Here is a 26,864-nt window from a genome sequence, read left to right on the forward strand (position 1 = left end):
CCCCTCGCCACGAATGAGGCCTTGCTAGGTCAGTGGATTCAAGGACAAAGACAGGTGTGGCCTTGGCCCACAAAATTTTACAGTTCCATCGGGGAAAGACAGTCAGGAAAATAGGGAATACAGGAAAACGGCAATAACAAATGAGTATCTGAAATCAGAAACCATGGTGAGTGCTACAGAGGGAGAGACAAGGTGCTGGGCCAGAGTATGGGTGGGCTGGGGGAGAGGGCCTCCCGGAGGAGAGCGAGCGCCCAGGAAGATGAGAAAGCAACGGGGACGGGCATCCTGGACATGCTGAGGGATTAAGACACGTCCAGGGAAGCAGCACAGACATGAGGCTGGAGGGGCAGAACCTTCTAGATCACGCTGAGTCCTGTAGGCCACAAAAGAAAATATGGATTTTACTCTGGACCCAATGGGGAGCACCACTGAAAGGTTTTAAGCAGAAGAGCTGGATTTATGTTTTAAGAAAAAGCAAAATGATGTGAGAAAACCCCTTATACCCCAAATTTCGCAGGGCTGACAATGGCCCCAAAGGACATCGGTGTGCGAATAGTTTCTCCCTAAAGCACACTCCTCTATACCATGCTCACTGGACTGAGTTTCCAAGGACTATATGGGGATTTTCTCTACCCAAGGGTTCAAAAAGCAAAGTGAGTTTTATAATTCAGCACATGGCAAGCACCCTTCATGGCCTGGGGTGAGGAGGATGGGCATGGACGTAAACTAGCTCCTCCTGGGTTAGCTGGGGCTATAAGCTACTTTCAGTTCAGCTTCTCTGTCCTTATCCTAGCTCGTGTGTCAAGTTAAATTTGGGTTCGGAAGACTTCCCAAGATAATCACTCGTCACAGTGACTTAAACCAAAGGTTGGGTAATCACGGTATTTCTATTCCTGCAAAGCAGATAAAAAAATCTCAGGGTCATCTAGATTCTTAACATTTTAAAATTCCTTCTAACTTGAACCCTTATCTAAGGTTTCCCTATTTAAAAAAGATCGAATCTATGTGTACTTTTGTTGAGTTACTTTTATTTTAATTTCTGCTGAGTTACTAAAAGGAATCTAAACCAAATGCACCAACATTAAATCACAGAGTTTGGCAATGACACAAATAAATGGTACTATTTTTGTTCGCCTTAACCAAGATTACATTTGTTTGTATTTTTGTGGCGTTCCTGAGAAATTACACCTACGTTAAGTTGCAGGCTCCTGAGATTCCCTGGTTGTCCTGCTCTTCTTAGTTTAAAGCACCTAATCTGGTAGAACAAACCCGTTCTCCTTGATCCCACCTCCAGCATCTATCGCGTAAGAAGTACACGGCCTCTGTCCCAATCACACGGCTGATGCAGCCAAGGTGCTTCGACTGTCTACAATCATCCTGTTTTCTGGAATGACCAGGGTTAAGCTGTCTTATTTTCACACCAAGGCCTGGGACCTTCGGTTTTAAACACATGGTTAAGTGTAAGCAGGTCCCTTTCAGAAGCCGTAAATCTCTTAGCCCTCCCCGCTCACTCCCACACCCTGCCATGTGAGAACTGATTATCCAAAGTACCGCAAGGTCTCACATACTTACCTTGACTATGGCAGTTTCCATCTCTATCATAATCGTCTTTGCTCTCAAAATCCACGTCTTCTGATTTGAGCTCACTTCCTTCAGGGGGATACACAGGGAAGCCTTTTTTCCCCTCTGCACTGTCTCTCCAAGGTTCCTTCAGAAGTTCATGCTTCACCGGAAATGGCTCTGACGGGATAGCAGTGAGCTCCCCCTCCACTGTGATATTATTAGTTTTGCTCTTGTACAGGTCTGGGTTATAACCCTTGGGCTTCTCCACTTCAAATTCATCACTCTCAAGGCCACGCGTCCACCTCTCCACGTGTTTGCAGTGACACTGACAGGCAGCTTGAGGAAAAGGCCCCTGAAGTCTGGGATTCTGGCTCACAGCCTCCAGGCTGCCCTTCCTGGCTTCTATGTGGAAGCCTCGGCTCTTTTCCCTCGGGATATGAGCAGTGGGCTCTGTGAGAGGCAGAACCTCCGGCCCTCCCCTCAGGCCTGCTGCCATGTCTAGGCTCTCCTCCTCGTTTTCCTCCTCTTCCTCCTCCTCGTCACTGTGGTTCTGGCTCAAAATCAAGTTACTTTCTAAACTTTTATTTTCTAATAAATCAATTAATTGCTGCTCTGATGACAGGTTTCTTTTGGAGTCACAGACACTAAGATTACACATATCTACAAATCCACTTTCATTTCCTTGATCCAAGGAAGGGGACGCCAAGCACTTGGCTTCTAACTGCCCGATGCTTTCGGGTCTCTGCCCTGCCTCACTGCAGCAGAGGTCCCCTTCCCTTGAAAGAGACATCAACAAATGTTTTTCATTTTTAATGTTCATTTGAGCTACTCCTGCTTCTAAACTATCCATAAAAGAGGGGCTTGACGCTATTTCTGCCTCATGGCCACCGGGCTGGCAGTCCCTGTCTCTGCTTGCTGAGATGGCAACAGCGTCTTTTCTAGATCCTATACTGGTACTTGGGCTCTCCTGAAGAGAGCCTGGCTCTCGGCTGAGCACCTTCTTACCATACATCATGCTCTCCAAGGACTCAGGCAGCAGACTTTCATCACGGGTGATGGAAATGACATCCTGAACTTTAGAAATAAAGTTTTCACAAGTCATGTCAGATAAGCTGCCCCTAGGTGGACCAAGATGATCATTTCGACCTTCTATTTTCCCTAGATTATCAGGTTCATTTTCAAGGGACTCTGAAGTCCTGCTCATTTGAGTGTATGTAAGAGATTCATACAGTTTGGAGCTGGTCTGGTAAAGGCAACAGAGACTTTCCGGTGCCTGGGTGTCAGGTCTTTTATGCTGGGCATAGTTTCTGTAGGCGTCCAGGAAGGACAGCTGGGGGTCGGTCATGATGTAATAATCAGTGCGGTTCAGCCCATGTTTGGCGGTGCCGATGAGCAGGTCTCGGTCGTGCTTCCCACACTCCCACCACACTGGGAGGTAGAGGCTGGGCCTGCAGAGCTGGAGGCGCTCGTGCAGATGGGGACACGTGAGCACTTGCTCTCGGACCTTCCGTAACAGTTCAATGCGGTACAGAGTCCTTGCTGCCCGTTCCTCAGTGATGGGTTCAACGTAGATGGTGGGATCCGGGGGACCTGGAAGGTAAACACAGGGCCGATCACTCAGGATGCCGTCGGGCACTCGCTGCCCTTCTGAGGCCCTGCTCTTTGGTCGTACAGTTTAACTCCCTGGTCCGCAGCACGGCAGCCTCCGGTGTGTGGACCCCCGCTAAACGGAACGCTACAAGAGAATGGAAGGTTCTTATGAAACAGGGACAGACCCAGCGAGGGTGAAAAAAGAGCATGAAAATGTCAGTTCTGGGAATAAGATTAGTTCCCATTCGGTAAGCATGCACTACGTGCCCTCTGAGCCAGGTATGTTACCCATGTATAGAGTTCTCACAAAATTCTATGATATACGAACGTCATCCTTGTTTTAAAGATGAGGAAATAGGCTCAATAAGCTCACCTGCTCAAGGTGGCAGAACCAGGCAGGATTTGGTTCCAGATCTTTCCAATCTATCTAGCTCCCTGGCTTTAAGGACAACACCCTAAGCAAGCCACATGGCAAAAAAGTTGAGATGTCTGTACATGCTGCCACCAGCCCAGAACCCTGAGCTGGGTAGGCTCACTGTACTTTTCAGCTTTCCTAAAATACAGAAATACAGTCCGTAGTAAGTTTATTTGTAAGTATGAGGCTGAGAAAGGACTCAGAGAAGCTGCTGCAAATAATTCCAACCAGGAAGAAATTTCTCAGAAAAGGTCTCTATCCAATTAGGGGATGTTTAAATGAGAGCCAGTTCTTTTCTCTAGCTACAAGTCAACACATGAGAAAACAGTTACAATTTAATCTAAAGAAGGTGCAAAGTTCGTCGTAAGATAAATCTCTGAGACTTAAAAGAAATAAAACTATCTTTTGGAAAAGGAAATTAATAGTAGTCTTAATATTTCTGTGAGGTTTTGATCTGAATTTCAATCTTTGTTGCAGTTACACCATTTTGGGGGAGAGGTTTTATGAGGGTGGACCCAATTTGAAGTTCATAAATTTGTGAAAACCCACTTGTCTTTACCTGAAATCTTTAGGTAGACTCTGCTCTCCTAATTACACCTGGAGTAATTCTGAACCTTGAAAATAAACATGTTTTTTCCTTGTCTCGTCTAGAATATAATGACAGAGAGTTTTCTTACCACCATCTTTCCATGCGGGCAGACGACAGACGTTCCGGCACATGGCCACAAAACTATAAAAATAGTGTTCCAGGCTCTCATCCGACTTCTTGTCCAAACGAGAAATGATGCGGAACTGCGTCCAGTCAAAAGTTTTCTTTTCTTGATCATAAACAACACCAAAGGATGACACTGTTCTGTAGAAGTCTGCTTGTTCTCTCCTTGTCCACCTGAGATTTAATCAGAAAGGGAGTGACCTGTTTTCCCTTTTTTTGTTAAAAAAACCAACAAAGTAAATTTCTGAACGCCTACTAGAAGAGCCTATGAAGTCAAGAAAGCAGGTTGAGCTGGTGTGTCTATTTTATTGGTTATTTTCATTTAAGTTAAACTGGGCTGAGAGGTTAATAATGCAAACAGCCTATCATCCTACCAGTACCTCCAAACCTTCTAGCTCTTTCTTGATATTTACCTGTCAATTTCTAAATCATGTGTGCAAACCTGTGATCTCTTGATTCATCAATTTTAGAAATTACCTAGTTAATTTCTTCTATGAGAAATAAAAGTTTTTAAAATCCCATTTATGCTTAAATATTTTGCCTTATTTTTCCCTTCTGTATGACAACTTAGAATCACAGACTCCTGGAGGGGCCTTCCAGACCATCAAATTCACCTTCTTCATTTTACAGACAAGAAGGGAAGTGCCTCCTGCAGCCACACGCCTCCTCTGACCCCAGCACACATCAGCTTTTTCCCTAGTTATATACGCCGGTCGCCCATTTCAGTTATAATCTCTAGGACACAAAGGTTCTCAAGTCTTTATATCCTATAGGATTAAGATAATGACTTAAGGGAGTTGAACTATTACATTCCACCATAGTCTTTATGAGGAGCGCTGAACACTCTACCCCCAGAGGGAATGAGATAAGGAGTAGGGTGAAGGGGGCAGTGGAAGAGTGAGAACTAGGGAATAAGCGGTTCTGGTTCTCTTTGGAACTGTGAAAGAAAGACGGGAGAACTACTTCCCTTGAATCACCCAATTTCATAAAGCCAGAAGGAGTGCAAAGAAATAACTGAATTTGTTATGTGGTGTTCTTTTAATTCACTGGGTGTTAGTTATATCAGAAGGACGGATAAAAAGACTCAAAGAACTGCAGCTTCATTCATTTTTCTGGTGACATCATTCCCAGCCTGTGCTGGCCTACTGTAGACGTTTTTAGCTTAATCCTCAGATGGGCAAGTAACTCCTGGCAATTTATATCTTCCCTCTAGACTGGCGTGTTATGGTACTTATTGTTCTCAGAGGCTGGTAGCTATAATAAGACAGCTTCAATGCACACTATTCACTCTGCTGCTAAAAGAACATGGTCTGATATCTGCCTTTTGTCACCTTTACCCAGTGTGATGTTTTTAAACCACATCCCCAGGGACTGGGGTCCAACTTAGGAAAGAGGGTCAAGCTAGAAAATCATAAAAGTAGGAACTGTAAACAGACGGTGTCCTAGATCTCATCAGACTCCCCAGTCAGGGAGACAACACCATCACAGTTGGAGGCTGGATTTAATTAATTCTGGAGACCATCTAACTTCAGATGAGAACATTAAATACACTTGCCCTGCGGCTATCAGCGTCCCCTTTTGTCACCTTGGCTTTTACCTCTTTTGGGCTTCCTTGCTGATGAGGTCCATTTCGGAGGTTCTCCTGAACATCTCTTCCTGGACCCAGTATCCTTGGTTACCTGGTCCCAGAATTTCAGGTCGGCAGACTTCCTTGCGGTTGCAGCGCTGGTAAATAGTGACCAGCCGTCTGAGACGAGCTGTGAGTGCAGAAGAAACTGGCCAGGGCGATTTGTCTGGGTCGGAGCCATCCTGGGCTTCAAACATCAGTGAGGACATTAGTATTTACAAACAGAACCAAAACGAAGATGACTCAATAACTTAATCGGCTCAGGAGCTGGGCGTAGCTTGAGGCTGTGGCTGGCAGCTGTCTCTCAAATACGAATGTGTCTGTCTATGGGGGCAGAACTTATTTGAGGACGCTGCTCCAGGACAGGTAACAAGCACGCCTTCTATGGCCTTCTCCACAGAGAACTATGGGCTTTTGTGCAGCTGAGCCTTCCAATTGCCAAAGATTCTATTACGTGTAAATTCAGGAAAACAAACCAAAAACCCCAAACTAAACCAAACGCCCCTAACCCCTCCCGCACAAATAAAACTAAACCAAGAAAAAAATCAATGAAACCACAATTCTTTTTTTTCCTTCTCATACTCCATCCTGATTTCACGCATTATTGTATTATCATTGATTTTGCATTTGCATTTCAATGCAGGTGGAGGAAGCTTGACAGAGCCATATTAAAGTCCACGTATGACACCAGAAGAGATTGATGAAGGTCAACTTACTTGGCTTTTTAAAAGAGCCTCCTTAAAAAACAGCATTTTTATTACACACGAACTCCACAATAACTATAAACTGAGGTCTTACTTTGCTTCGCTTTCAGAAAGACCCAAGTCTCACCTGCCCGGCTGTCATCCTTCTTTTCACTAAAAATGCCATCGCCTCCATCACTGGAACTCTCCTAGGGATAAATGAAGCCATGCCATCAGCAAAACTGCAACTCGGAAGAAAACCCCTCAGACAGCCCCATGAAGAGTAACCACGCACAAGAGACACCTCCTGCCCACGAACACCTCAAAGACCGGAATGGGCCCTGAAAAGCTTGCTTGTGCACAGTTTTAAAAGCGCCAGAAAGCAGTTTATTTAAAACGAGCATTCCCTCCCTGCATTCCGGAACTGTGTGGAATGATGCCGCTACAGAGAATTGTAGCTTAAAGAATGACGAACTTGAATGTTCTCCCTGGCGATGATATTTTACAAGCACAATTTTAGCCGTGAATTTAAACATTTGCTTTACCATCATCACTTGCAATTTGTCATTTCACAAAGGTTTTGCTTGCATTTTTGTTGTGAAAAAATATCACGCTTGTGTTCATTATGGTTTGCTTACTTCACAGCAACAGACGCTATTTCCCTAAAACATGACTGCTCCAGGCATGAGACCCGATGGTGCAAAAATCTCAGGAATCTAAAATTAAAATCACGATCTGAGGCTCCAAGTGAATGTGGAGTAATATCATAGACCCAGAGCTTTTCTAAGTTGCAACGTTTGTCAGACTCGCTCTAATGGATTCATTCCTTCATGAACCCTGTCTTATAAGCTCCTTATACATAAGGCGCGTGGGAGTTTGGGAATGAGAGAGGAGATAGTGTTATTTTTCAACTGGACTCTATTTTTGAGATGAAAACTTCTTGTTTTTTTTGACTAGTATCTTTTGACCTGAATGATGAGAGAATAACCCCAGGATTCAAGATTTTGGCCATGTTATAGCACAGGTCAGCAAATTGTGGCCTGCAGATTGCTTTGTGTGGCCCTCAACGTAATAGGTTTTTCACTTTTATAGGAAAGAAGAAAAAGAAAAAGGGAAAGGAGAGAAGGAAGAGGGAGGGGGGGAGAAGAACATGTGAAAGACTGCACACGGCCCCAGGCCCAAGGTATTTACTATTTGGTCTGTTATGGCTGCTGCCCCCTGGACGAGCACACACAGCACAGGAGACTGGTAACCTAGTTACGGCGGGAATGAACAGGCACATACAACTGACAATAGTTAAAATTCAAACCAACCACTCTTTTGGGCCCCATGGAAGGACCTGAATGAGAAAACTCTGAACAGGCGAAGAGAAGCAGGGGTGCATTTTCCGAGCGTATTTCTTTCTCACCAGAATAGTAAGAATGTGTAATATGACCAAATGCGTTACTTAAGTGCCGTGCAAAACCCTTCACATGACATCTTATTTAATTCTCAGATCTGCATCATGAGGTAGAACTATTACTACCCTCATTTTGCAGATGCAGAAAACAAGCCATAGAAAGCTGTTGTGACTTGCAAAGTCACACAGCCAGCAAGTGGCAGAGCTGGGTTTCAAACACAGTTGTCTGATGAGCGCCTACACTTTCAACCACTAAGTTACAAAAAAAGAGCAAAAAGAGAGTCTAGGTTAAACATTTGTTTTAAAGAGTGAAACATTTAGAATCGGAGAACAGTAGTTTAATCTCTCTTCCTCGGCCAAAGTGTTTCCTGCCATCCTAACGTCAGTGAAGAGTGGAAACCGTAGGCTGATCCACTGTGCCATTCTGAAGTGGCACTTAAATATGCCACCTCATTGTCTCCCATTGTTTAGGTAGTTAAAAAAATAATCAACCATACTTTATATCCTTTCCCGCCACAAAGAACATTTTTGAGTAGCCTCACAGTATCCACAGAGATCCTTTGAATGCTGAAGTTTATAATTAAAGACTCTTCCAGACAGGAATGTCCTACAGCCTATAAAATGTGGGAGGCAGGTGCCGGAGCTACCACGCTCCTCATTGTGACATATGAGTGGCTGCTGGGGGTATCACCATACCCCACATCCACAAGGGTGGCACCCAGGTTTCCTTTCCAGTGCATCTAACAGTTTCTGTTAGTGCAGTTAGTAAACATGAACAGCCTAAGGCAAACTCTCAAGTAAAGAAAGATTCTGGTGCCTTTTTCTGAATCTTGCTCTCTCTCGGAGGCATTTCCTCTCTCTAGAAATGACAGAATGGAGAAGACCTGGAGCCCACTTGTCATAATCTTAGTTCATGACCACTTAACATGAGTGTGTGGTATGCTACAGCAGAGAGACTGGGGTCACAGGAAGCACACAGAAAGCCCAGCATGTGATGTATGTAGTTGAACATTTTGTATCTCAAGTTCTGCCGACATGAAGTAATCTGAAAGAAATGTTCACCTTAGAAGAGGTATGAATCAATCATTTCAGAGTGAAGGGTCTTAGAGAGTGCTGACATCAGGAAGTCAAAGGAAACTGGTGATGACATGCAATGCCACCACCTTGAGAAGGTATATGGTTTGGAGTATGACAGTCCACTGCTCTCTGGCCTTAGGCAAGCTGTTTCAATCTCTCTCACGCTCATTTTTTCATTTGCAAAATGGAGGTAAGAATACTTAACAGGTGACTGTGTGACACAGATGAGTCAATTATGTGAAGTGTTTAATCAAATGCTGGTACAAAGCAAATGCCCCCAAAATAATAGCTGAGACTGAGGAAATACTTGTAAGCAGTCCTGACAATTAATCAATCACTCAGTATTTCTTTCAACTAAAATCTATACTCCAAGGAAGGCTTCATAACATGATAAAACAGCAACAATATTAGCCACAAAGGTCTACTGAGACCCAGGTAAATGAGATGCCAGCTACTATACTGAATACTTTATGTGCATTTTTCACTTGTGCATTTTTCACTTATTCTTTTATAATGAGGATTTTAGACAAGAGAAAATTTCTGAATAATCTTGTCTAATATTACGCGTAGTTATTAAGTGGTAAAGATGGAATTCAAACCCAGAAGGTCTGACTCCAGTGGATGAGCTCTAACTGCTGTGCTGTATTACCTGCCTCTAGTGGGTGGAACACACACTGGGCTGAATCTAAAGCACAGTCAGCACTGTGAATAACAACTGCATGCACATCGCTTCCCCACTGGGAGACATAGGGCTCTGTTTCCTTATCTGAACACATGCAGTCCAGCATCCCCGGCTTATGGCTGCTCCTCCAGGCTGGACTGCTTCCCCTATTTGGTCTGGGCATAGGTGAAGGTGGTGACCACAGCAGCACAGACCCTTGTGGGACCTCAGAGTGAGGGAATTTCCTCTACGCTCTTATGAAACCCTAGGGCCAACACAACAGTGGAGAGCTCTCTTCTCACATTTACAAACAATGAGTGTCTCTGGAGTGACAGGAACTGTGCCAGGCTCAGGGCCTATGACAGTGCAAAGGATGGAACCCTCATCTTTCTAGAGTCCACGGTCTGGTGGTTATGAAAGACACATTAATAATCACTGGCTATGCAGTATGATGAGTGCTCCTGAACACAGTGGGAAACAAGAAAGTGTCACCAACTCTACCAGACCCAAACTGGGGAGGGGGAAAGACATCCAAGAGGGGACTTTTGAGCTTCATATCGAAGGACAGACGCACAGGAGTTTGCCAGGAAGAGAATATAAGAGCTCTCCGTGTAGAGGAAACAGGAGGTACCGAGGCGGAGTTAAAAAGATGCCACGGAGGTTTTCATTTCGCAGGAAAATCAAGCATCCTCCCCCTCTTGCATAAACTTCACATGGAAAGTAAATAAAACTCAAAGATATTATTATATAAAGATCACAGGATTTAGAAAAAGATGTGAGCAGTGTAACACTGTTCCTGTGTCCTCTGGCTAGTATGACAGCTGACTAAAACTATCTGAGCTGCCTTCTCTCTAGACCGGGGATAAGAATAAGGCCTGATGGGGAAGCGTGCTTTGTAAGCTTGGGAGTATACTCAACATTCAAACGTCACTACTTGAGTTCAGACAACCCTCAATCTCTTAACTCACAAGAAAAGGATGATTTTTCAGTTTTTAACTGCCCTGTTCTTACAATGGGAAAAGACCATTTTAGGCATTAAATTTCCCTGTAAGAACTTCTCCCACTGCTCACTGTGGATATGACTTCATCCTCCTTTTATACAGACCTTGTTTCAGAGGCACCTGCAGCAGAGTAGGGGCTGCTACAGAGCAAGGACGAGACGTGCTGATTACAACATGACCATGCGAGTGACAGTTGCGCCATTACTTACATCTCTTTGTTAAAAGAAATGTCGATCTTCTGATATACTAGGTTTGATAGAGATTTCATACATAATTCTAGGCTCCAGACCATTCCAAACACAAGTAAACTTTCAGACTAACTGCTTCAGAAGGCCTCTGTGGGTTCACTGACTCCTGCTGCATCTGAAATCTGATTATCAATCAAAGTTCTATTGGTATTAAAACAGAGAGAAGGGGGGGGAAGGGAGTAAACTAGTTCATCTCAAACGTCCCTTTTAACTCTAACATTCTAGGATTCACTGCCTGCCACGTTTTAAGATGACAACTGCTACAGTGTGCTCTGGAAGTCACCAGAGTAGCGAGGGCTCTGGAGATGTGATATGAAGAAAGGCAGAGAAACTATGGACACTGCACCTGAAATGAGACTTAAATACATTAACGTAGCTAGGTGGCCTCAAGAATTTAAAATCTGTTTGAGAGGAAAGAAAGAATAGTTTTTCTTTGCAGTACCAGAAAACTAGACAGAATCTATGGAACCAAATGGAAGCCAGATTTCTGGGTCAATAAAAGGAAGTATCGCCCAACAAGGAAATGGGCTTCCTTGGAAGCAGTGCATTCCTTCTCTTTTTCCCACGGACTTCTGAAGTACCTAAGCCTACCTGGAATGATCCCCTGACAGTGAAGCTGTAGAGGCGATGGAACACTCAGAGATCACTCAAGACATGTGCTACGGCTCCTTGCAATGCTAAGATTCTGCCAATCTTTTTATGCCCAGGTCTGTTTAATCCAGAGAAATTACCCTAGTTACAGATGTCACTAGGCTCCTTGGGATTCTTTAACCCTGCTTGTTGATCTACCTGAGAACAGAACTGGGAGAAGGAAACACCCAACCAGCGTCTTCGGCACAGAAGTGTGGGGTGGGAGGGATGCGGCCGCAGGCCTGGTACAGATGCTGGCTGTTCTGCATTCGTTATTTTAGCACATGGACTGGAAGTCAAGCTTAATGTGTTATGTAATCTGTCCACCAAAAATCTGGGGAAGCCTCTCCATTCCATCTGCTTTTGATTATATCTTATAGCCCAGGTTTTAGGGATTTGAAGAGCAATATAAATAACACATATTAATTTTATTAGTGTATAAAAATGTAGTTCCAGAGGAGTTTTTACCTACTATAAGGAAACTTAAGTTATTTTATCAATCCTGCCACAACCCCTTCAGAGCCCAGAGCCCTCCAAGATCAAAGACCAACCGGCTAAGCATCTAAACTTTACTGCGAACAGCTTTCAGCCCGCCTGGCCTGCAGATGACCTGGTGGTTGCCTTTTCACAGAAGCTCCTGCTGGGAGGAAGGCATATATATGTACAAATAAGATACTTTTTACTTTATTGACTATGAGAAGAATACTTTATTGTAAAAAAGAATACCAGAATACCTAGAGAATATCTAGTCTAAACTCCATTTAATCTAGTAGCTGTGAGAACTTGGCAAAGCTCTTTAACTTCTGGCCCTAAATTCTCTCAGCTCTCAGATGAGGGCAGTAACGTCGGGGTGTTTCCTACGCATGACTGAGGTGACGACTGACTGAAATGAATGGAAAAACTGCTCTGGAAAGAGTAAAGTTCCACATCAGTCTAAGGTATTATGTTCATTTCTTTGGTACTTGAGTTCTGTAGGAAAACACATCCCAAATTCCACACAAAAGAAGTAACAGTATAAGCAAGGAACCGGAATGGCAGCACTTGGGATGTTAATTGTCAAGACCAGAACCCAACTTCCTTCAGGTCTACGGTCTAAAGCTTCATGACGAATCTACTGCTTCTCAAACCCTGGGTGGATATATGGAAACATATCTTTGTAAAATAATTATTTCCTATGTTGGAAAAGTGATGTCACTGTTGCTGTTAAAGGAATCAGGACTGATGGAAGCCAAAGTAAATACAACACATTCTCTAAACTAGAACCAAAAGAACTGACAACTTTAGGTGGTGATTAGGAGAAGGGGAGAGATTATCCTATCAATGGAATCAGCTGGGGACAATGCTACAGTAACCTCCGGGACCCAGAATCCATGAAATTCTAACAGATTCACTCCACTCCTCAAAGCCAGAGAAAATACAGTGCTTAGGTCCTAGTAATGTTTTAGGTTGCTTATGCAGTCTCGGAAACTTATATGAAAAATACAGTGCAGACTTCTGCTTCTGGGAGGATGTACATTTTCCCCATTCCTCACTCTAAGTACAACTCAAACCCCTGGACATTTAAATAAAGTAAACACAAGAAAACTCTGAAAGGTGAAGGGAAGAAAGCAGACCAATTAGGGGTCTTGGGACCCAAGGAATGAAACAATGGTGAGTTCCCTGGGCTTTATTACCTTATATATCCTAGACTTGGAGGGAAAAAAAGCTCGCTACTTCCTTGGAAATGCCAAATGGTGCAGATGAAGAAAAAGCCACAATAAAAGCCTGCTCTAGTAAAGGACCAGGAATAGGGCAAGTTAGAAACACACAACATATTATGATAATACCTATAATACTCTAGTGCAATGACATAGAAACTGTGACTCATGACACCCATACTAGCAAAGGCCGAGTGGGGAATCTAGACTTCTATCTTCACGAGGCTGTAACAGGGCATCCCATTCTCCCACTAGGGTAGTGTCAAAAAGCCAATAGGGAGCTGGGACTTTCATCCCTGATAGTAAAGAGGTGCCCACTCCCACTCATGGTGTTAGCAAAGACCACGTGGAGAGCGGACCTTCTATTCCCAACCAACAGTAATGAGAAACACCCGCCTCGAGGATCATCAGGGGCTGACTGGGCACATGCATTTCTAAGAACAGTAACAAGGTGGTGCAGTCCTCACTCACTGCTCTCCGGCAAGACAGGTGTGTCAGAGATAATCAGCTAAAACAAGTTTTAAAAAAGATCCAGAGTCTCACAATATAATAACCAAAAAGTCCAGGTTTCACTCAAATATCGCTTATTATACCAAGAACCAGGAAGATCTCAAAATGAATGAAAAAAGACAACCAACAGATGCAAACGCTGAAATGACAGAGATCTTAGAATTATCTGACATAAGAATTTAAAGGAGTCAAAGTGAAATTTTAGATTTGAAAAATACAATAACCAAAAAAACAAAACAAAAAACCTCTCAATGGACAGGCTCAACAGCAGAATGGAGGAGAAAGAGAAAAAATTTAACAGAGCCTTAGGGACCTGTGGGATTATAACAAAAGATCTAACATTCACATCATCAGAATCCTGGGAGAAGAAGAAAAGGGCTTGAAGAAATAATGGCTGAAAACCTCCCGTACTTGGCAGAAGACATAAACCTACAGATTCAGGAAGCTGAGCAAACCCAAACAGGATGAACTCAAAGAAATCCACACAAAAAACTACCTCAGTTCAACTTCTTGAAAACTAAAGACAAAAAAAAAAAAAAAATCTTGAAAGCAGCAAGAGAGAAAAGACATCCCACCTATACGGGAAAAACAACTTGAATGACAGATTTCTCATCAGAAACCATGGAAGCCAGAAAGGAGTGACACAACATTTTTCAAGAGCTAAGAGAAAAGAACTGTCAACCCAGAATCCTATATATCTAGTGAAAATATCCTTCAGGAATGAAGGGGATGTTAAAACATTCTTGGATGAAGAAAAACTAAGAGAACTGCTACTAGCAGACCTACTCTAAAAGAAAGGCTAAAGGAATTTCTCAAAATAGAAAGAAGAAACTTTGGAAAACAGGAAGAACATGGTAAAAAATATGGGTAAATACAGTAGCCTCTCCTCTTGAATTTTCTAAATTATATTTAACAGTCATAGCAAAAATTATAACTTGTCTAATATGGTCCTAAAGTATGTAGAAAAAATACTTAACACAATTATATATGGGGAAGGGTAAAGGGACGAACAAAGAAGTTTGGTTTCTACACTTTACTTGAACTAGTAAAATGATGATATCAGTGGACTGAGATATATCATACATATACATAATGATACATCTAGAATAACCACTAAAAAGCTACAATATAAATTAACAGAGAATAAAAAATATTCAAGGAACTCAGAGGAAGGCAGGAAAGAAAACAGAATCAAAAAGCACAGAAAACAGTAAAATGTCAGACTTAAGCCTTTATGTATCGATAATTACATTAAATGTAAATGATCTAATACACCAACTAGAAGACAGAGATTGTAGTGCATTAAAAAATATGATCCAACTATATGCTGTTTATATAAAACTCATTTCAAATACAATAATAAAGGCAAGATGAAAGTAAAAGGAAAGAAAAAGTTATATCATGCAAACATTAATCAAAGGAAACTAGGGGTAGCTATAATAACATCAGATAAAGTATACTTGGAAGCAAAGAAAACTACCAAAGATAGAGAGGGACATTACAGAATGACAACAGAGTCAATCCACCTGGAAGACACAATTCTAAATGTATATATACTAAACAACAGAGCTACAAAATATGTGAAGCAAAAATTGCTAGAATTGAAAGGAGAAACAGACAAATAATTACAGTTGGAGAGTTCAATACCCCTCACTCAAAAACTGATGAAACTAGACAGAAAATCAGCAAGGATACAGAAGAACTCAACAATGTTATCAACCGAGAGAATCCAAGTGACATTTATACAACACTCACCCAACAACAGCACATATACATAGCAAAATTTGTGGGACATAACTGAAACAATGATTAGAGGGAAATTTAATGCCTACATCAAACAAGAAGGAAAGTTCCAAATTGGTCATTTAAGCTCCCACCCCAAAAATCTAGAAAAAGAAGAGGAAAATAAAACCAAAGCAAGCAGAAGAGGATACTAATGAACAGAAATCAATGACATTTAAAATAGAAAAACAGTAGAGAAAATCAGTGAAACAAAGAGCTGATTCCTTAAAAAGATAAAGCAGACAAATCTCTAGCAAGATGAATAGAAGAAAAAAGACAGAAATTACCAAAGCATGAATCAAACGGAATTTCACGACAAATTCTGCAGACATCAAAAGGATGAGACTATTATTAACGAACAACTCAACACACATACATTTGACAACTCAGATGAAACAGACAAATGTCTTGAAAAATACAAACTACCACAACTTATCCAATATAAAATAGACAACTGGATTCATAATTTAAAAATTCCTCAAAAAGGGAATCTCCAGGTCCAAATGGCTTCACTGGAGAATTTTACTAAACATTTAAAGAATTAATATCAAGTCTAGACAATCTCTGTCAGAAAATATGAGAAAAAAGAACATCCAATTCATTTTATGAAGCTAACATTACCCAAGTATCAAAACCAGAAAAAGACAGAACCAAAAGACAACTACAGACCTATATTCCTCATGAATACAGATAAAAAAAATCCTTAAGTAGAATTGAACAATAAGAGTTATACACCATGACAAACTGAAGTTTATCCCAGTTTACCCAGGTATGTAAGGCTGGTTCAATATTTGAAAATCAATCAATGAAATCTACAAAATTAATAGGTTAAGAAAAACAATCACATGATCACATTAACAGGTACAAAAATGCATTTGACATGTGTTCCTGATAAAAATTCTCAAAAAACTAGGAGTACAGGGGAATATCCTCATCTTCAATTAAGAGCACCTACAAAAAACCAAGAGCTAACATTATAATTAATGAAAAAACTGAATGCCTTTCAGCTAATATCAAGAACAAGGCAAGGATGTCTGCTCTCATCACTCTTATTCAACACAATGCTGAAAGTTTTAGACTGTGCAATTAAGCAAGGAGAGGACATACATGGCATTTAGATCAGAAAAGAAAGAAAAAACTATCCCTATTTGCAGATGACATTTGTTGATGTAGAAAAACTCAAGAAATGCACAAAAACCTCCTAGAACGAACTAAGTCATAACTGAGTTCAGCAAGGTTGTAGGATACAAAATAATATATATAACATCATCTGTAATCACTCCAAAGAAAATGAAATATTTAGATGTAAATCTACAAACATACACAGGACCTGTTTGCTGAAAAACTACAAAACAGTGATGCAAAGAAATCAAAGATCAAAATAAATGGAGATAGCAAGCTTCAATATAACAAAAAATCAATATAGTAAAGATGTCAATTCCCCTCAAAGTGACATATGGGTTTAATATAATTCCTGTCAAAATCCCAGCAAGAATTTTTGTAGATATAGATAAGATTATTCTAAAATTTATAAGGAAAGGCAAAGAAATACGACAAGCTAAAACAATTTTTAAAAAGAAATATGAGAGTAATCAGTTTACTCAATTTTAAAACTTACTATACAGTTACAGTAATCAATACATATGCTATTGGCAGAGGAATATACAAATAGATCGATGGAACAGAACGAGAACCCAGAAACAGAGTCACACAAATATGCTCAACCGATTTTCTGATAAAGGTGCAAATGCAGTTCAATGGAAATAGGTTTTGTGTTTTTTTTTAAACAAATGGTTCCAGAGCAATTGGACATCAACAGGTAAGAAAATGAACCTCAATCTAATTCTCTCCATTATATGAAAATTAACTTAAAATGGATTACAGACATAAACATAAAAGTAAAAAACTTTTAGGAAAAAACAGAAGAAAATATCCAGGATCTACAGGTAGGCAGAGTTCTGAGATCTGACACCAAAAACATGATCCATAAAATTCATAAGTTAAAAGGAAAAAATTCATAAGGAAAAATTCATAAGTTAACTTCAGCGATATAAACAATTTTTGCTTCACTGAAGAGTTATATACATGGCAGTTAAGCATATAAAAAGATACTAAAACATCATTAGCCATTAGGGGAATGCAAATTAAAACCATGAAATATCACTACACACCTATCAGAGTGGCTTGATTAAAAAAGAGTGACACCACCAAAGCTGGTGAGGAGGAGGAGAAAGCAGATCGCTCATGCATCGCTGGTGGGAATGTAAAATGGTACAGCCACTCTGGGAAACAGTTTGGCAGTTTCTTAAAAAAACTAAACACGTAACTAACACATGACTCAGCAATTATACTCCTGGACATTTATCCCAGAGAAATGGAAATGTATGTTCACACAAAATCTGTATGCAAATGTCTGCAGAGGTGTCCGTCATTGTCAAAAACTGGAAACAATCTGGATGTCCTTCAGTGGATGAATGATGAAACAAACTGGTGCATCCCCGCCATGGGCTACTACTCGGCAATAAAAAGGGATGACTTACTGCTACAGAGAGCAATCTGGACCAGCTCACAGGGAATTACGCTGAGTGACAAAAGCCAGTTCCCAAAGGTTATACATTGTATGACTCCATTTGTATGATATTCTTAGAAATGACAAAATAATAGAAATGAAGAACAGGTTAGCGGGATTAAAAAGGAGGTGAAGACAGAAGGGAAGGGGAGGTGGCTGTGAAAGGGCAACAGGACGGATTTCTGTGGTCACGGAGATGTCCCGCACCTGGGCTCTGTCAATGCCGGCATCCTGGCTGAGATACTGTACTTTTACAAGATGTTCGCATGGTGGGAAACTGGATAAAAGGTACACAGGATCTCTCTGTACAAATGTACCTAAAATCTATAGTTATCTCAAAATCAAAAGTTTTCATTAGAATAAAAGTGCAACACTGTCTGTCTGTTGACAATTTTTCTAACAAAACGTCGGGGAAAATGCAATGCAATTGCAGCAATGCGATCAAGTTCCCCAAGACCAGTACTAAGATGGATTTCTCTCTCCGTATTAAAGATGACCAGTGCAGCGCATTAATGACTCACCATTGCTTTCTGGAGGCCATCTACTTTGTCTTCAGTATTGTCTTCTTTATCTGTGTTGCCTCTAAATAAAAGTAAAAAGTAAAAAAGCATCACACACCACCCAGCAGCCATGTGACAACCAGGATGATCGTAAGAAAACCCCCTAAATTGCAAAGCAAAGAGAATATTAGTAGATCCTTTCCCTACAGGACTCAAAATTTTGTTTTTTCCAGTGTCGTAACTTCTATGGGCAAGGTCCTTCACTGAAATGAGACTTCAGCATCTACTCAGTGGAGAGGCCAGCTATTCAACAAATGCTAATTCTTACACATCGAGAGCTATCTGAATATGTGGCTCTGATAAAAGACTCCAGAGACTGACGGCTGTGCACACCAAGCGTGCTGACCCCAAGGAAGTGACTGCTGCCAAGTGTGACTGTGTGTGAAGAATCAAATGACTCTTCAAACAGTCACACTTGGCAGCAGTCACTTCTTTGACAGGGAGCTCTGCTGAAATTGCCAAGAGAAAAGGACATTTGCCCTCTTTCCCATCAATCACTTGCCTCTAGGTTAGCTGCCTAGTGTCTTCTCTCTTGTGAGATTAACTATTGCTGATGTCCATCTGTTTTTCATGACTCCTTTTAAAAGTGACTCTGAAACATTCCCGTCTCAAATATTATCTTTGCTTCTCAGATCCTGGAGGAAGGAGAACTTCTCATCTTACTGAAAGAAAAGCCACCCCACAAAAATAAACTCTATACTATTTTCAGGTACCTCACCCAGGTAATGTTTTCCTTGACCCAGTGAATCTAACAGTAGTGACACTAGTCACTTGGGCATTTGTTCACATCTCTCTGAATGAGTATTATGGGCTCATAGGAAACACCTTCGGGGCAGAGAATGTTATGGTAGCTAAAGTGTTCATCAGGGGTTAAGGACAGATGGAAAGTACATTTCACTCCCTTCTCAGCCTTAGCAGGTGGTCAGGAGCTCCTGGCAGTGCCACGCCCTCACATCCAGGCCTGGCCACAGCCCTCGGCAATGCAAGGCAGTATCTACTACTTTTGGGGAGATCAGGTCAAAAGCTTATCGAACACAAGCTAAGAGATACATGTTATGTTTTCCATCTGTCTGTCTGTCTCTATCTGTCATCTATCTATTTATTTTGGAGAACCAGTTTTTGGCTGTTTATTTAGCTTTCCTATGAATTCACACATTTGGAAGTTATGAAAGAGAAAATAAAATTCAGCCAAAGAGGATGCTTCCATTTTTTTTTTTTTGGCATAAAACCCAGGGACAAGGCCTAAATGCCATGGCTGTCCAGCAGTGGCTCCTACATCCACCTTACTCACGGACCCGCGATCCTTAAATAATGCTGGAATTCCATCTGAGAAACTGGAATTCCAAAGTCGGGAAGCCTGTACCTGCTGTACCTTCTCAGCTTTCTGCCAGGTATGAGAGGTCTGAGTTCTTCCTCAAGAACCCTCTGACCAGAGAAGAGATGAAGGGGATGAGCAGCTTGGAGAACCCATGAAGAACAGGAATTAGTATTTGGTTCCAAGTGCTTAGAGGTCAAAGGAAAGGTCTGAGGTGTCACAGGATGTAAACAAAGCAACTCTGGAAGACCGTTCCAGCACGGCACAATTAAAGGGAGACGCCAGACTGTGAGAAGAAGCTGTGAGTGTGCTGGACATGTGTGGAAGGGGTCACAGATCCGCGGCATGACTCGTCACATCACAGTTGGCTTATGCAGCTTCTCACCTTTCGGGAATGTCTGCAGTCCCATCCGTAACACCCTGTTCTGCAGAAAGGGACTTCTCGTCTGGCATCCCGACTTTCTCCAGGAAGCAAAGGGCTGGGTCTGCTCGCATGGCATTGTACCGCTCGTACCCTGATTGAGAGTAATGAGAAATGTCAAAGTTATCGTCAGAACTCACAAAACACACTTACTTAAAGGTTAATTGGATCCCTTAAGATTTCCTACCAGGGAAAGATCTTTAAGTTAAACTACCTTCGAGTAGCACTTGACCAAAAATGAAAGCTTCTATCAATGTTCTGTGTCTGAGACACAGGTACACATACAATTCTCATGCGCTTGCTTCTTTGGGACAGCTAAGGGAATCAGGCAAGTTGGTCCCCTCGGTCCTCAACTCTGGACACCTGGTTACCTTCTGAATGGGCCTCTTCTTAGAGTTCAATTTTATCTTGTGTGTTAGAAAAGGGAGTTGAACAAAGTGATAAATGCAAAGGATGAAATATAGAGAAGACTAATTGGGTTAAGACGGATCTGTTGCCTCTGTCTTCAAACTCAGTACAAAATCCCAAATCCACTGGCCAGGGCTTTGAAACTGCCCCTCATCACATCACCAAAGTCAAAAACAGATGGAGCATTTTGAGGAAAGACCTCAAACGGGAGGCAAAACAATAAAAAATATATCACTTATACTTTGATAAAGCCCATGCATGAAAACTGGTAATTATTTTACTGAATCTAATGTAATCTTATAACAAGACAGGATTTGGTCATGTACGAGATTCAAATCTATTTTATCCAGCTACCTTGGAGAAAATGCCTTCATGACCATCAAAAAACCCCCCAAAACAAACAAACAAAAAACCCCCGAACAACCCTTTCCATGTTGCTCCTAGCAAAGTCGATTTCTAGCTCGGGAGTATGAGAGACCCCATTACAGGTGATGGAAAATGCTGCACCTAACACAAGAACCAGTTTGGGCACTAATAACAGACTTGATTTCATTTTGTTGGATATTTCCACACTGGTTTTTATCTCATATCACCGTTGATGCAGTTCTGACCTTCACCTAGTAGGGTAGGCAGCACCTCGTACTTTTTCTCTGAGCAGCTGTGGGTACTTTACCACTTAATCCAAAATGACCCTTCCACCTCAATGACAGCTGCTGCCTGCATGAGGCATATTGCAGGAGAAACTGGGGTGCCTTATGTTGTCACTTATTCCTTAGGATGATTATCTGGTTAGTGTAAGTCTCCCTCTCATGAGATTGTGGGCTCCTAAGAATCTGTGTGAGATTTTACTTATCATTATATATTCAGTACCTGCCACAGGGTCTGACAAACACACTTGACGAATGATTTACTGGATGAGTTGGTTCTGCCCAGATTCTCTTCCAATCATCGCTGTAGGAAGAACTATTCTCACCCTCTTCCCATGTTCCACCTCGGCTGCTATCAAAATGGAAATGCCCTTGACACGCCCACCGGCTCGAGGAAACCCCTGCCACTCTCCCCACCTGCTCCTCCCACGAAAGGAGGGGTGCTTTACCTGACGGCGAGAAGCTGAAAGCTTCCTCCACAGACCCTTTATCACTGAAGGAGGCTAAAGGCCCGTGAGTGCCCTGCCTTTATGAACTCTGTGTCTGACAGGGCCCGGGGCAGGCCAGGTTCTTTCAGGCTAGGCCTACCTGGGTAAGTTTCTACTCTGCAGACTTCTTCTCGTCACGTGTGGGCCTGCCGTCTAGACGGATCCTGCATTTCTATTTCTCAATCTCTAGGAAGCGGGAGGTGAAGAAGCGTGACTTAGTTTCCTAGAAAACCCCAAGAACTGCCCTGAAGAGAGCAGCAGGAGCTGCAACGGCAATGCAAAGCAGCAGTAAAACGACAAGCCTTCGAGGAGGCGTAGGCTGTTTGCCTCTTACCACAGTCTAAAACAGCCCCTCTCTAAGAATATGAACAGAAATACTAAACTCTAACGTGATGAAAATTTCAAAAACCCAGGCTTCCCTGGAGGGGCAGAAGTCACTTAACGTAACTGAGAGCTGTCAAGAGGGTCACTCAGAACAGGCCTGCTGCAGGGCCCTCCTTGCTGCCAAAGCAGCCAAAGACTCGGCTGATTCTTCCCCAGGGGTCAGCCTGGAACCATGACTATACTCTGCTAATCTGAGCAGGACTGCAGCAAGCTACGTCTGGGGGTGGCGGGGAGGACTAAAGATCCACAAGCCTCAGATAGTAAACAGCTGTGTGTTTCTTGACAAAGAAAATGGCTGCAGCGTTGCAGCCTGACACCTATGCCTCCAAGGCACGGAGCTGAAGCAGCGGGCTTCCTGATGGAGATTCTTAAAAGCGGACAGCAGACATCCTGGCTTTCAGAAAATGCCACATCTCCACCAGCTGCTAGGTATCCGGGAGTCTGACTGTGACATGGTGAGACACACTGTGTGGGCTTGGTTATACTGTGGTGAGAGCTAAGTTACATAGGGGTGGTCGGGTGTGTCACCCAAGTGAGGACAGGTCTAGGCCTATGCTCACGGAATGCCTGATGGGCAACACCTAGACCTGATTTGGACTCTGGAAAAATCAAGGAGGATGGGCCCGTGAAGCCAACGACGGGCATCTGTCCAACACAGCTTCAGGTGACTCAATGTTGCTGTCTAACTAAATGCGTCTGATCCCACCCAAGGGTGAGCCAGTATGCACGTGAGGCTCAGGATCAGTCCCCTAGCACTGGGTTTTCCACATCTTTCAGTGCGTCTGCTAAATTCGTCACATACCACGAGGTGCTGCACGCACTGCATACCTCACCTTCCTGGCACCTGTCACTAAGCCCTGAATTTAAATACCGAGTTCACCTCAACCAGCGGTCTGGGAGAATCTGAATGGAATGGGTGTTGCATCATCTTAAGGTCTCATAGGTGTGCTCGGGAAACACTTAGGAATTAACTTATACCCCCCAAAAACTGCTTCGTGAAGAAGAGTTTAGATTTAGAAGTGGCCTTGGACCTCATCTGGTTGATCCTTCACCATTTCTAATATGAGACTAAGAGAGATGAATTGATTAACCTCACTACCCTACTTCATAATCAGGGATTACAAAACTAGTAGGTATGGTGCCAATATTAACCTGTCTTTCCTAGGAGAGAACGGGTCCTGCGTCTCAGAGTCCTGTCCTCTTTCACACATTCTGAGGCTATACTGCTGGCCCTACCTTCCTGCTGAATTGTACCTATCATCACTGTGTAATGCCCCTTTTTAATCCCAAATTTCGTTTCCTTCCTTAAAGACTTTTTGTATGATAGTGATGTTGCCACACGAGGTTTTTGCTCTGTTCTGGTTGTATTTGCCAGGCATATCTTGTTTTATCACTTGGATGTCAACTTCACTCTGTCCTCTAGCGCATCTTCTCTTTCATGTCTCCATTTCTTTCTCTCTCAGAAATATGTTTTTCCAGGTCTGCTTCCCTGGGTTGGTCAGAGAGTCTTTTTTGACCTCCTTTCCTGGGGGCTTGTTTCTCGTTTCTGTGTGGGTATTAAAAACCCAGTCCCTCTGGCCTGCTGTCCTATCAACCCCTGAGCCTTCAGCCCTGGCTTTACGTGACCTCTTCATTGGGGGACTTCCTTCCTTTCTTTTGAATTCAGCTAGGCAGTTTAACACTTTTGTCACAACTCATCTAGGCTTTCTGTATGTCTGTGGTGTGTGTGTTGGGATGGGGGAGGGAGAGGAAGCATATAAATTCTGTCTGTCTGCATTACTATGTCTGTGGTGTGTGTGTTGGGATGGGGGGGGAGAGGGAAGCATATAAATTTCTGTCTGCATTTCTGTGTGTGTCCTGGTGTATAGGGGAGGGAGGAGGAAAGCACATAATTCTGTCTGCATACTGTTCAATCTGTGGTGTGTGTGCTGGGATGGGGAGGGAGAGGAAGCATATAAATTCTGTCTGCCGTACTGCTGGGACACCGGGTTGTGTCCTCTTTTGACGCCACACTGTCTCCATCAGGGATTTGGCAACATGCCCTAAGGCCACCACTGAAATGAGACACGGGGTCAATGGACTTTCCTGCGTACACCAAGTTCAGATGCTCTGGAATGTGGCTGCCTCCAGCAGCCTGTCTACTTCTGGGTTCTTTCCAAAATTAGAGCAAACCAAGTTTCGGTTGCACTGTGGCTCCTTGTGTTAACGGGGAGGTCACATGCTTCTTCTTCCCACTTCAGAGCTGAGTTCTAGCCCTGTACTGTCCAACAGAGGAGCCACATGTGGCTAGTGGCTTCCATGGAGATAGTGAAGAAATAGGACATTTCCACAATCACAGGCAGTTCTACGGAGAGCATTGCTCTAGTTTAACTACAGTGATTTGATAAAGGGCTCTCAGCAGCACTGGACCTCCCGAAGCTGTAACACCAGAATCCAAGTTTTGAGGGGATGTGCCTCATTACAATATGTAGTTGGCTCTCAGTATCCACGGAGGATTGGTTCTAGGATGCCCCTGAGGATAACAAAATCCACAGATGCTCAAGCCCCTTACGTAAAATGGCATGGTATTTACATACAACCTATATTTGCATATAGGCTACAGCAGGGTATGCCTACACATCACTTTTGTTTGCATGGATGCTTGGTGTGTGGCAAATTCAAGTGTTGCTTTTTGGAGCTTTATGGGACTTTTTTTTTTTTTTAAGAATATTTTTAATCCACATTTGGTTGAATCTACGAATGTGAAACCTCCAGATCTGAAGGAAATGTGACGTTGGCCTGTAAATGTGGAAGAATTCTACTCATAGGATGTTTGTTAGAAAGTTCACCTTCCAGAGGCAGAGTAACAAGCAACCCTGGAAGGGCACCAAGCATCTATTATGTACCAAGTACTGTTCTAGGGAGTCTATACACATTGTCTCAATCTTTTATGTACCAAGTACTGTTCTAGGGAGTCTATACACATTGTCTCAATCTTCAAACCACCCTCCAGAGGCGGTTTTGATAGTTTTCCCACTGTACAGGTGAGGAAACAGATCAGAAGTTAATGACCTGCCCAAGGTCAAATGTTTACTAAGCGACAGAGCTGACAGCAAAGGCCAAGCATAACTAACTAGTCCCACTTTAAACCCTGCTCTCCAGTTTTAAATCTGTTAATTCACCTTGCAGGGAAGGTGTGTACCAGGCACATTACAGCGATTGTCATCTGGCACTTTCATCATTCATTTTAAGCACTGGATGAAATAAGGGCAGGAGCTCTGAACAGTGCCAGAAATGAAGAAAGGGGACACTTTCAGTTTTTCCAAGCTACTCAAAAACCTCTCAGTCCCATTTAGTCTCTTGGTTACTACATTAAAAAAAAAAATTCTAAAATTTTTATACCCAGTAGGGCAAAAGATATACACTAAAAATAGATGATCTAGAATGACCTTAGAATTCTGCATAAATATCATATGCTAAAACCTACCTAACATTTTCCCGTTTTATTCCTTCACTCAAGAAACACTAGGTGCCCACCACGTGCCACACACTAGGCCAGACATTGGGACGACAGGAGTGAATGGGAGTGAGGCAGTCCCAGGCCTGAAGAGTGCAGACACAGGCTAGTGTGAGAAAGACACACACTGAACAAGCTCTTTCTGGCCACAGCCCCCCTCCTGAAGTTCCTTGCTGATACTAACATTCACCATATTTCATGACCCACACATCCAACTGGCTGAAATTAAGAGGTCAGGAGTGAGGCTCTGCTTTCTAGGAGACACGTGATAGTACTATGGAGTTTTCAGGAAAGGGGAACATTCACTGAAATACACACCATGTTTGAATACGCCAATCAGAAGGGACTTATCGGCCTCGGCATCCCACCAATCCACTGGGATCTCCACGTAGTCGATGTCAGGCAGAGGCACTTCCAGCTCCCTGTGGAAGGAAGGGCATGGACTCATAATTCCTTCAACACAGACAGAAAACAACACAAGAGCTACTGGCCGGCCGAACACTGGTTAAGCCACATCCCAAGTTGCAGGCTCAGACACTGAAGCCACAAGGATGCAGAAGGCTGTGGGTCAAGGTTTCTTAACCAGGGCTCTTCATCAGGCTCATCCAGTGAACTATTTCTGCATATGTACTCGATTTCCAGGTTCCACCTGTGACTGACACAGAATCTTGACGCACCTACTGGAGAATCATTGTCAGCTGGTCTGGGGCGGGGCCTTGAGACCTATGTGTATAAGGTAGTTCTGAGGGGCCCTTCAGTTGAGAACCACAGCAACATATTATTCATCTGATGGTAGAACAACCTTCTGATGGTTGAATTCACACATGATCAAATGCTGAAGATTTAAGTGTCCAAATCATCTTGGTTCAGCTTATAGAGATCACAAGCATTATTTAAGAACAGTCTGTGTTGGTTCACGCAGGGATTCAAAGAGACCCTTTCCGAGGATTAGTACCATAAAATGTGGCACCTCCTGGCAGT

At 42.7% G+C, this 26,864-nt stretch overlaps 1 protein-coding gene across 1 annotated transcript in view; it reads right to left on the reverse strand.

The window, feature by feature from the left end:
* The window catches only part of CHD6 (chromodomain helicase DNA binding protein 6), a 143,446-nt gene that overhangs the window by 15,790 nt on the left and 100,792 nt on the right, over window positions 1–26,864 (reverse strand). Inside the window, exons 27-33 of the mRNA XM_039863719.1 lie at window positions 26,202–26,305; window positions 20,425–20,554; window positions 18,686–18,746; window positions 6,739–6,799; window positions 5,878–6,094; window positions 4,246–4,454; window positions 1,573–3,153 (exon numbers count right to left, since the gene is read on the reverse strand). Coding sequence (XP_039719653.1) covers window positions 1,573–3,153; window positions 4,246–4,454; window positions 5,878–6,094; window positions 6,739–6,799; window positions 18,686–18,746; window positions 20,425–20,554; window positions 26,202–26,305 — 2,363 coding nt within the window. The remainder of the gene's footprint in view (window positions 1–1,572; window positions 3,154–4,245; window positions 4,455–5,877; window positions 6,095–6,738; window positions 6,800–18,685; window positions 18,747–20,424; window positions 20,555–26,201; window positions 26,306–26,864) is intronic.

Source organism: Pteropus medius, unplaced genomic scaffold (assembly GCF_902729225.1).
Source record: "Pteropus medius unplaced genomic scaffold, Ma_sr-lr_union100, whole genome shotgun sequence".
NCBI classification, from domain to species: Eukaryota; Metazoa; Chordata; class Mammalia; order Chiroptera; family Pteropodidae; genus Pteropus; species Pteropus medius.